General features: G+C 47.1%; 2 protein-coding genes across 2 annotated transcripts; one reads left to right on the plus strand and one right to left on the minus strand.

Annotated features, from left to right (window-relative positions):
* Positions 1-194: 194 nt before the first annotated feature.
* On the plus strand, positions 195-4,194 carry vti1b (vesicle transport through interaction with t-SNAREs 1B). The gene is made up of 6 exons (XM_079752565.1): positions 195-435; positions 542-600; positions 792-989; positions 1,903-2,076; positions 2,497-2,558; positions 2,894-4,194. Exons 1-6 carry the CDS (start codon positions 339-341, stop codon positions 2,982-2,984), a joined length of 681 nt encoding a protein of 226 aa, XP_079608691.1. The 5' UTR covers positions 195-338; the 3' UTR covers positions 2,985-4,194.
* A 95-nt stretch (positions 4,195-4,289) lies between these two features.
* On the minus strand, positions 4,290-10,968 carry arg2 (arginase 2). Its single transcript, XM_079752564.1, has 8 exons — positions 10,757-10,968; positions 10,538-10,610; positions 8,236-8,410; positions 7,716-7,875; positions 6,984-7,078; positions 6,519-6,623; positions 5,973-6,109; positions 4,290-5,173 (listed from the first exon to the last, which is right to left on the minus strand). Exons 1-8 carry the CDS (start codon positions 10,868-10,870, stop codon positions 4,983-4,985), a joined length of 1,050 nt encoding a protein of 349 aa, XP_079608690.1. The 5' UTR covers positions 10,871-10,968; the 3' UTR covers positions 4,290-4,982.
* Between the last annotated feature and the right edge of the window lie 390 nt (positions 10,969-11,358).

The raw sequence follows: 11,358 nt of genomic DNA on the forward strand, positions 1-11,358 counted from the left end.
CTGTTAAATGCTGTTTTTAAAGATATATATTTATATTATGGTTTTCATTTAAAAAACATGAGTGAGGTCATTAAAATTAATTTAAAAAAAATACGCCGTCATATTATTTTTATCCATACGCAAAGAAACATTTTTAACGTAATTTGAACGCGTAGCAACAGTGTGTCACGTGACTCGATTACGAGGACCCGATATGCGGAAGAGTGCTCAGGATCTGTCAACAAACCCCGAACCTAAAGGGGATTTAGAAGATAATTATCCGCTTACCGTCGCTATAACACGGTTTTATTCTCAGATAAACAGCTGCTTAAGGGTCAGCCTGCTGCAGGGAAGACAAAATGTCATCGGAAGAGTTTGAAAAGTTGCACGAGATCTACAACTCGCTGTACGAGGAGCTCCGGCTCCTGCCGGATAAAGCACAGCGATGTCAGGGAGGTAAACGACCATCCGCCTTCTTCTTCTCATGTCACTCCCTGTTAACCGGGAGCCAGGGATTCCTGTTTTAATGTATAACTTTGCACGATTTTTCCCATATTCACAGAAGAGAGAAAGAGGTTGCAGAGATCATTCGATGAAAGGCACGGAGAGGCCGAAGAAGTGGTAGGTTGCTACTCCTCTTCTAAATGTGTATTCTCTAAACCGAATACATCTTTGGTGTTTCAAATGGTTACGCTTACGAAAGACTTTTCGTCGATTGGTAAATACTGGGTTGTCGTTGACGATCTCCCATCTAAAGTGGTCGGCGCATAATGATGAAATCAGCGGGAGTCTTTGCTCTCGTCCCCCTGCAGTTGCAAGGCATGGACGCGGAGCTGCGGACAGCCCCGGCCGCCTACAGGAGCGCCATGTCTTCCAAGCTGCGGCTCCACCGCCGAGACCTGGGCAAGCTGCAGAGAGAGATGGCCAGCTCGGAACTAGGCGTCGGCTCTTCCGCTCGACCGACGGAAGGCGGTCACCAGGGCATCTATTCGTCACAGAATCAGCAAAGCGTGAGTGACCCAGGTCTATGTTGGTGGCTTTAGGCGGAGATCAGGCGTTGTATTGCCTGGCTGGCAGGGTCTGGGTCGGTCTCATTCCTTCCTCATGTTTTCAGTTAGTTTCAGAGTATGGTAAATGTAAGTTCTTCTAAAGATTTCCAACTGACGGACCTTTTACAAAATATCTAGTTCCGAGATTGGGTTATATCACAGAACTACAGAACTGAAACCCAACCACCGTGTAATTTCTGATGACTAGAAGATCAAGGTGTTGCATGTAACCAACTAATGGGAAACGAAAAGCCAACAGACCTTAATCTAGGTCGTCATTCACAAATCAGACACTGTTATCCAATCAGCCTACCTAAGTTATGTTTAGAACAATCCAAGCAAACATCAAAAAATGTATTAAAGTGTTTTCTTAATGCAACACCAGAGCTATATATCCACAAAGCTTTCATATGTATAACATACTGTATATACTGTATCAGTATACTGGCAGCCCCTCATCGGGCCTGCAGTAGCTCGGGAGGTAGGGCGGGTTGGCTGGTAACCGCAAGGTTGCTAGTTCGATCCCTGCCTCCTCCTCCCTAGCTGAGTGTCGAGGTGTACTTGAGCAAGGCACCTTACCCTAACTTCTCTCGACAAGCTGGCTGTCGCCTTGCATGGCCGACACCGCCGTCGATATGTGTATGAATGGGTGAATGTTAGGCAATATTGTAAAGCGGGCCATTTGGGTGGCCTCTGGTTACAAGAAGCGCTTAATAAACGCAGTCCATTTAGCATTGACCACACTGTATATTCTATACGCTATATACACTATATATATATATATATATATATATATATATTGTGCGTTAATGAGAGCTCCTCACCTCCATCTGTGCGGTCCGGGGGTCTCCTCTCCCCTCTCCTCTGGTTCCAGACCTACCTCCAGTCCCAGCGCTCTCTGCTCCTCCAGGGCCAACAGTCTCTGAGCAGCGCCACCCAGAGCATCGAGCGCAGCCAGCGCATCGCCACGGAGACGGACCAGATCGGCACGGAGATCATCGAGGAGCTAGGGGGGCAGCGGGAGCAGCTGGAGCGCAGCCGGACCCGGGTGAGTCTCCCCCGGGGTTTGGGTTAACGTTTAAAGCACGATTATTCTAAAGATTATTTTTGAGTTTAAAAACACGATGCATTTATTCAGCATTTCTCTCCAAAAAAAACACCCTTGTTACTGAGAACTTTCTATAAAATATTTAATGAATAAAATAAATATACCTTAAAAAATAAATACCAATGATTAAAAAAATATCTATAGTTTCAACTCGATCATTTTGGTTTGGCGATCTTTTCACCCAGAAATCGTAATGTAAATTTGATTAAATGCACAGCCCTTCTGTGACTGAGGAGCAGGAGTTGGGGAGAGCATCATGCTCTGGGCCTACAGGTGGCGGCTGAAGGTATTTGGTATCAAACCCAACACTTTGATTGTGTAAGTCTGATTTTTCCTTGCCTCTGTCTTTGTACCTTGTAGTTGGTCAACACCGGTGAACATCTCAGTAAAAGCCGGAAGATTCTCCGCGCCATGTCCCGGAGGTACGTCTTGGGTCCTCAGTTTCATCATCATCTCCAGGAACATCTTTTTTTACTCTCTGCCATCCTGTAGTTTCACGTGTTTGTGACTCGTGGTCAAATTACCATTACACCGAAAATACAGAAACTCACTTTACGTTGACCCATGCTACAATTATAATTTAGTGGTTTAATCTATTGCATTTCCAAATTGTATTCGAATTAAATGGTGTAGTGGAATTTCCCTGACCCTAACACCAACGTGACGTCACCTCGTCACTCAGTCCCTCACCCCCCTAGTGACTAACTGATTTGATCATAGACTTGAACTGTCTTCTCCGATTGGCTCGTGTCCTCAGGCTGATGACCAATAAGCTGCTGCTAGCCGTCATCATCCTGATGGAGTTGGGCGTCCTTGGAGCCGTGGTCTACCTTAAGTTCTTCAGGTAGGAGGAGGAGCAGGAGGAGGAGCAGATGGAGGAGGAAGCAGCCCCAGGAGACCCCAGCCTGTCTCTCCTCCCCCCTGTCCTGACTCCTCGCCGCTGACCTCTCCTCCACCTCAGCTGAGCGTAGAGACTGATGGACGAGGTTGAAGGTGGACCCTGGCCGAACGGGACTGTCCTCTAAAAGGAGGTTCTCCATTACTCCCTCTGCTCCTGGTGGACCACTTGTTTCAGAATTATTGTTACGGACACCGGGGTTCAAACTGGACCAAACCAAAAGCACACTTGGGGGACACTAAAGGAAACCGGGTGAGATGAACTGTTTCACATGGACTTGGCGGTTCTGTGTCTCTTGAGCTGAAATGTGTGTGGGCTCACACACCCAGAGCGAACACCAGCCCCACGGTTTCACCTTCAGCCGGTTTTGGCGCAGAGAGGTTTATGATGCGTCTGGCTGCTGCCTCTCTGTGTGCACGCTGCTGGACCGACTCCATGAGTGACGGCCGGAGGACTCCATTAGTGATCCGGAGGTCCAGGTGAAGATAGCATTTTAATGTGAACAAATACTAATCGTGTAAAATCCTGTAAAAATGACAAAACCCATTGCGTTTCTATGGTTACTGTTGCTGCCATAACGGCTGTGTCGCATGAAAGTGTAAAAAGAAAAAAAACAGTTTGGTTTTCTTTCTGTTATCTCTTCCCAAACGTTTTAGTATTAACGCTAACAGTCACCACTATCAGAGCTAACTATAAACGGTTGTTTTGCTTAATTTATATCAATGCCATAAAAATAAACTCTTATCAGCTCGGGTCAGCGGAAGTTTTTGAAGCCAAGGCCGTAAAAACACTGGAGTACCGCATCTGGCACAACCGACTGGAGTTCACAGGAAGTAAGCGTGGTCACAGGCCTCTCATGGTCCTGATAGGTTGAGCCTATCTGCCTCTTCATCTGGCGAATCACGTCACGCCGTTGTGGAGCCCGGGAAAAAAACATGTTTTGCTTGTCGGCGTTGCCAGGTGTAAAACTATGATCGGTATGCAGTGATTCATGACTATCCGGGTTAATAGCTTAATCTACTTACAATCACTTAGTGAATGTACCTTGAGTGTTTAGATAAATTGTGATTTATATTATGGTATTAAGTTATGTCTGAATTACAGATTGTCTCATTTGTTGTTAATATACTATGTACAATATAAACAAGTGTATAAATATATTTATATTGTGTACTTTAATACATACTAGATACATAAAAGCATATTTTTCATGTCAATTGTGATACATGGCATGGAGAAAGAATTGGAGAAGGAATTACATTAGTGTTTTTATTTTCCATTCAATGGTCATATCCATAAGCTATTCCATTAGTTTAACTAATCATCCATAACTAAACAGAGAAATAACAGATTTTAGTGGTCAAACCATTTGTTAATACTACCAGTAAACAGTCCCTACGAACATCGTATACGAACACACGTTCATTCTCAAAATACAAAAGTAGTTTGTAAATATTACATCAGTAGAAACTAAAGTAAATACGGTCGCCACAGGGGGTCCAGCTGTGCACTTTATTAAAGTCAAACTGGCACAGCCAAAAAGTACACGTTCATTGTCCCTTTCCCTTCCAGAAATACAGTTGGAGAACTTAATTCGCCATCTGAGCCTTCTTGAAAGGGCTTCGCTACTTTCCTGCAAATCCAACACATAAAACACACACCTAAATAACTTAAGTACGGCTGTGAGGGTGGCACCCATGTCGGATACCACGTCTCACCGCGTTTCTACGTGAGAAACGCGGCACCGTTCAGCCTCCGCTGCCGAGTTCCAACGAGCAGACGCAAAAACACTCAAAGAGGGAAAATAGAACAAAAAACAAAAACGCAAATTGAGAACCCCGATGAAAACGTCCAACCCAAAGTCGGCGCCAGTCTTATTCAGGGAAAATTTTTTTCAGGAATGCTCGGCAACGATAGCGTCCATAACGCTCCTCCTCCCGGCGGCCGCTCAGAGCCGGAGCTGCTCTGTGTCCTCCTTCGATGACGGGATCTCGTCCACGCGCACGTGGGAGCCCACCCGGGACTGGCCCAGCGAGGAGGCGATGACATCCACCGCCAGCGCGGCGGTCGCCTCCATGGCGGCGCGGCTGGCTCCCTGCAGGGGGTTGACTTCCACCAGGTCCATGGCCGACAGCAGGCCTGCACGGGGACACCAGGGCTGGGGTTAGAGTCAGTGAGATCACTGGTGTTCGCTTCAGTTGGTGGGGGTTCAGTGGCGCTACTGTGTTACAGCAGTAATGAGCCAATCAGAGGAGAGAGTTCAAGTCTATGTTCGAATCCGTTTGTGAGGGACTGAGTGACCAAGTGTCTGGGTCAGTGACGTTCCACTGACTACATCATTTAATAAATGCAGTTTTGAAAGGTATTAGACCTAACATCTTCATTGTAAAAATAGCATGGGTCGACGTAAAGTTAGTTTCTGTCACTTTGGTGTAATGGTCAGTGGATAAGGCATTCAGAAGGGGATTTTAATGTGTATTTCTACATTGGCCAAGCTGCAAGACGTTGATTTAAAACCTTACAGTAACTGGTTGCATTTGACGACTGCGGGCCGAGTTTGTGTTCGACCAATTAAACTGCTAAAGAACCCACCTCCAGCGACATGATTGGTCGAAACACAAAGGGAAACCGTGCACCCAGATTTCAGCTCCCCCAGCCTCAGAGCAACTAGGCATCATGGAAACACAGTGTTCACTTCACCAGTTATGTACATCCCCTGCCCTGAGAGAGCATTCATTAACTACACCTAACCTATAATCAGCACCTGGAGGACAATTACACCCTGTTCCCAGTGTGCAAAGTCTACTTCAATGGTTAGAACAGGGGAAGATTCAAGAGCCATCCTCTGTTCTAAACACATTCATATAAATCTGTCTAGGTGGTTTTGTTTTTGTGTGTGTGTGAGAATGCGTGTGTGTGTGAGAGGGAGGGCGTTCACCTGTCTTGTGGATCTCCTCTGTGATGTAGATGCCCTCTCTGTAGGTCAGGCCGCCGTTGACGGGTGTGCCCGTGGCCGGTGCCAGGGACGGGTCGAAGGCGTCGATGTCGAAGCTCAGGTGGAGGGGTCGCTGACCCCTGCACCACACAACAAAATGGAGGTTCAACCACAGACGTAAAGTTGTTGGATTCACAGAGGTGGCCGCAGAGAGCATTCTGACGCTGGTGGAGCGAGGACTGCTCTGCCCTGATCTACTTAAATTCAATAGGTACTGAGAGTAGATCTTGGGATAGATTACCCAGTAGAATAGAGATGGAAATAGATAGTATAATAGTGACTAGAATAGATATAGCTCGTAAACGTAAACGTATAGCAGAGTAGATAACATTGCAGAGAAAACGGTAGAATGGACTAGGATGATGCATTAAATGTAGTAGAACTGAGAGGATACAAAGTACAATAGGGAGGATAGAATGAAGCCTTTTAGAGGGACTAGAATAGAGGGTAGAATAGGGAGTAGTGATTCCTGATGGGGTCTGAGTGTACCTCGACAGGAGATGGTCCAGAGTCTCCTCCATGACCCTCTGGATGCCCAGCCGGTCGATGTCCCGCATGGAGAAGTACTGGATCCCCAGGGTTTTCAGGATGTAGCTAAACGGGGAGAACACAACGGCTTAACATGGAGGCCAGCACCTTCGGTTCTCTCTCTCTCTCTCTCTCTCTCTCTCTCTCTCTCTCTCTCTCTCTCTCTCTCTCTCTCTCTCTCTCTCTCTCTCTCTCTCTCTCTCTCTCTCTCTCTCTCTCTCTCTCTCTCTCTCTCTCTCTCTCTCTCTCTCTCTCTCTCTCTCTCTCTCTCTCTCTCTCAGGTTTTCTACTTTGGTTTTGAGAGCCCCCAGTAATCGGTCGCTCTCGTATCAAAGAGGCAAAGATATCCACACAGCTTGTTTGGTGATCTGTATCTGTTTCCCTGAGTAGTGTGTGCACCAGCTGGTCCCCCCGACTGTGACTTACTGTTCTCCGGGGTCCACGTCCCTCAGGCCGATGTACACCAGGTCCCTGGAGGAGAGGAACGGCTTCATCCACGAGAAGCCTGGCAGATCGGGCATCTGGGACGAGAGAGAACATCTGGTCATGTGATGGTAAATACAGGCCATGTAAGAAGGTGTGCTGGTGGGTTCACTGGGAGGGCTCTGTTAGCCTAGAACTGGTATCTGCTGGTTCAGGGGGCACTAAGCTCGTTATGAGTCAGCTCGTTATGAGTCAGCTCGTTAAAGGGTCACTAGGCTCGTTATGAGACAGCTCGTTAAAGGGTCACTAGGCTCGTTATCAGTCAGTAAGCTCGTTAAGATGTCACTAGGCTGTTTAAGTGGTCCCTAGGCTCCTTTTGAGTCAGCTCGTTGAAGGGTCTCCAGGTTTGTTAAGGGGTCGCTTGCCTGAACTTTGATTGAAAACTTATTTAGTTATTATTAATACTTTCAATATCTTATAATTTCACTTTTTATTATTTGAATAAGCCTTGTCGTTAGCAGTAAGAGCAACCACATTGCGTGCCAACATTTTCTTAGATTACAGCTTATTTAAATGTTTTATTAGTGATTACTTAGTATGAGGTCTTTAGCCTGCCTACAATATCACTTGCACGCTGATGTCACCACAATGGGGCGTCAGCGTCATATCAACATTAATTCACACAGTCTATGGGGTTCATGTACATTTAGCTCAAAGTGTTAAGGCCCTCAATACCTTGTCCTGCAGCTCTTTCAGCATGAAGGCGACAGACTGTCCGTGGAGGTTCCCTGACGGAGAGGTCGCCGGCGTGTTGACGTCGGTGTGCGCGTCGACCCAGATGAGGCCCAGGTCTGGGCACTGGCGCGAGTGGCCCTCGACCGAGCCGATAGCCAGGCTGAGAGAGAGGCGAGGGTCAGGGTCAGGCATGAGCATGTAGGTCTATCGTAGCAGTGGGGGTTTCAACGCTAGACATTACTAACCAATTAAGAACATTGTCTTTTTTTTTTAACCTATAATAAGTACATTTGGTAGAAGGAAGATACAACCATATGTCGCAGTATGGATGTTAATAGAACCAAGTGCCAAGCACTAACAATTGTTAGGTTAACCCATTCCCTGTATACAACAAAGATAGCTAGGATAAGATGCCTCATAATGCTGAGTACTCGTTTTGCAGGGACGTACAACATACAATAAGTGTGTACATGCCCTAAAAGAAGGAAAGGAGGGTGAGACAAACGCAAGAGTGAAATACCTGTGATCTCCGCCCAGCATCACGCAGGTGTGCCCCGCCCCCACCGCACTGCTGACGGCGCCCGCCAGGAGCTTATTGGCTCTCCCTACAGTGCGCGGGAAGTGCACCTGCATGCAGGTGTCGTCCTTTTCCGGGTGGTGGAACGTCAGGTCCCCCAGGTCGTGCACCGGACCGTCTGTTGAAGAACCACCACGTTAGGACCCAGCGCATCTAGCGTCCCACGGCAGCTTTTTATTGACTGAATAATGTATTGATTCATCCGTTTATGGCCAGCATGACTGGCCATAAATAATTGGTTGATTTTTAGAGTGTTTTACTAAATGCATGTTAATGTTAGATGTGTAATATAGTCCTGAATATAGAGGCCGTTTAGACAGTAGATGGTGCGTCAAGCATCCGTCTTAGGTGGGCTGACACGGGGCTAATGAGTTCAGCAGGTCGGTGCGTAACGGTACCTCGGTGTTGTTTTACTGCGGGGACACGTACTAATACCTCTCCCGGCAACGGAAATAACTGTGAGAGGGTATACGTACTAGCCTGGTGAGTAATATCGCCGTTTTAAGACGCTAGCTAGCTTAGCTGTGGCCGTATTAGTGTCAACCCGGTGCTCCGGTTCCGTTGACCCGTGAACCCTCCGTGCTCCTGAGTCACCGGGGAGCCGGTACGGAGTAATAATCAAGAGTAATAATTGATAGGCCATTTTTCAAAATAACTCGGCCCGGAACACTTTTTTTTTTGAGCGACCATCGCCATAGCGCCACCCTCCCCATGCGTCTCACCCGACCAGCGCAACGCCAAGCTCCCCTTAGCCAGACTGTATGATGTCAAATTCCTTCAAAGAGTGAACCTTTGAGGACACATAGCTACCATGGGGGGGGGGGGGGGGTAAATTGGCAATGCCCCGGTTTGTTCTGAAAGTTTTGAGGGGGCTCGTCTCGTATTAGGTTGCCCCGGTGGTGTCGGATGGGCCGGGAGGCGGGCCAGGAATAGCCCCCGGCCCCGGTGAGACGATAAACACATCCCGGTTCATAGAGAGAGGGCGCTTGTGGAAAAACACCGCGGGGGGCGGGGCCATCATTAGCCTATATGCAAAATGGGACCGTATTCTATATTTATAACACGAAACAACATTTATATATTAACCTCAAACATGATATCCTCAAAAAGAGATTTGAAAAGGACCGATTCGCAGGGGCCGTTCATCATATTACTTTATAATTGTTTGTGGAGATATAAATACTGATGATAATATTAAGTGATTGTACCTTGTACCTATATCGAGACAGCTGCCTTCCCCTCTAAACTGAAAGTTGTTGCATGTTGTGAAGTTAGCTCAGTATCGATTCGTGCAGCCAGGAATCGATCCTCGGCTCTGACTTCTCTATTGTAGGAGTCAGGACACAGTGTGATGCAAACTAACTTGGCCTCTCCCGCCATGGCTAACAATTCACCATATCAATGATAATACTTAAGACAGAATATGTATAGGCCTACTAATTACACACATTATTCAGATTAAATCAAGTCCTTTGATAATCGAGGACGTCCTCTGGTGAATGGGATCAATCAAGGTTGCCCTAGCCTTAAACTGTCACCCAATCGTCCAAGTCCGGGGGGGGGGGGGGTGTTACTGGAAGGGGTGTAGCGTAACACGGACGCTGTAACCCATTTCCAGAAAATGACTTGCACAAATTTCATCAACATCGACTCGATTTGTTCCGTTTTTTTTTCCTCTGCTACAGAAAAGTATTTGTCTGTGTGATTGAATGTCATCAGCAACATTTGTTGACTCATAATGTTGATTAGAAACGCGGGATAGGATACCTAGTAGTGTTAGCCGGGTTTAACATTCCGTCGCATCCCTGGGTCGTGTGGAATTTTCCATTACCATTTGGTTCTCTTTCCACAGAACCCTTTCAAATTCAATTGAACTCGGTCCGGTTTAATGACCATCTGTGTTCACACGTGACGGCGGAAACCGAAGATGAAACGCAGTGACGCCAGTGCGGACGGAAAGAATGAGACCGCGTCGCTCCGCATTCCTTCTGGGCCGCGGACACGTCAGGAAGGAGACACTGTACCCGGCGCATGGGGTCCTCAACCCCGCTCCTTCTGAGACCCACCGGACGACACACGCAACGAGACGGTACATGATTACGATACGGAGCAGTAAAAGCAGATCTATATCCCCACCAAGTGTACCGAGAGAGGAAGGGGAGACCCCATCGCTCCTGCGCACGCTACCCCTGGACACAGAACTCTTTCATCCGGCGTGGCTCCAGTCTGTTTCCAACTCACTCACCTAAATTTGAAAGCCTCTCCAGGAGTCCCGCATCTCTGATGAATTTGGGTCCGTGTTCTACTCCTCTCCGTTTCTGTTAACGAGCAGACAGGAAACAGATGTTAGCCAACCGCGTGTGTAGTCTAGTCATCCATGAAAATGGATCAGGGGACGCTGGTTAAGTAAGCAGTATGAGCTCACAACGCGGTGTTCCTTAAACGAGAACCAAAGTATAACTACCTGTCCTTTGGAGAACGGAGCGCCGATGACCGCCACGGACTGAGCTCTGCTCTGCTGGCAATTGTGCTTCAGTTGAGTTTTCAAAAGACAAAATAAAGATCTTCTCGACGCCATATTTCTATCCTTTTGAATCAGCTCAGTGTCACTTCTGTTAAATAAAAAGTCAAAGTAAGATCCGGTAGGCGAGCGGATGATGTAAGATGGTTGTGAGCTTGCAGTGGCGGGGTATGACTGCCTGGTGTCTCGGCACTGCCTCTTATTGTGCTGCAGTGCCGAGCCTAATTAATATTCAGGAGCTGATGAAACAACCCGAGATCATCACTTCAACGTCCACATCCATGGGACACGCGAGGAATGAGAAAAAAAAACAAGATTAAGCAATATGTTAACACGATCCTATTCGTAATGGACGCTATTGACAACTACAGCAAAAAATATGTTGATTTAAATGCCTTATTTTCAGTATCACGAGTCGCATTATCTGAGAAGGCCTACGTCGAGTCACACCCATTCGCTCGGACCAATGGGAAAGGGGGGAATAAGAGGGTTTGTTCGATGGGGTGTGCGTTGTTTACTGTGAGTGCCAACTGCCCCACCACTTC

Source organism: Pollachius pollachius (assembly GCF_949987615.1).
Source record: "Pollachius pollachius genome assembly, chromosome: 15".
Lineage (NCBI taxonomy): Eukaryota > Metazoa > Chordata > Actinopteri > Gadiformes > Gadidae > Pollachius > Pollachius pollachius.

Coding starts and splice junctions, on each gene's coding strand:
- vti1b (XM_079752565.1), top strand. CDS start 339: ATGTCATCGGAAGAGTTTGAAAAGTTGCACGAGATCTACAACTCGCTG. Junction 990..1,902: donor CGTCACAGAATCAGCAAAGC/GTGAGTGACCCA, acceptor CTCTGGTTCCAG/ACCTACCTCCAGTCCCAGCG. Junction 2,077..2,496: donor TGGAGCGCAGCCGGACCCGG/GTGAGTCTCCCC, acceptor TGTACCTTGTAG/TTGGTCAACACCGGTGAACA.
- arg2 (XM_079752564.1), bottom strand. CDS start 10,870: ATGGCGTCGAGAAGATCTTTATTTTGTCTTTTGAAAACTCAACTGAAG. Junction 6,624..6,983: donor GACGTGGACCCCGGAGAACA/GTAAGTCACAGT, acceptor CTCCCCGTTTAG/CTACATCCTGAAAACCCTGG. Junction 5,174..5,972: donor AGAGGAGATCCACAAGACAG/GTGAACGCCCTC, acceptor GTCCCCGTGCAG/GCCTGCTGTCGGCCATGGAC.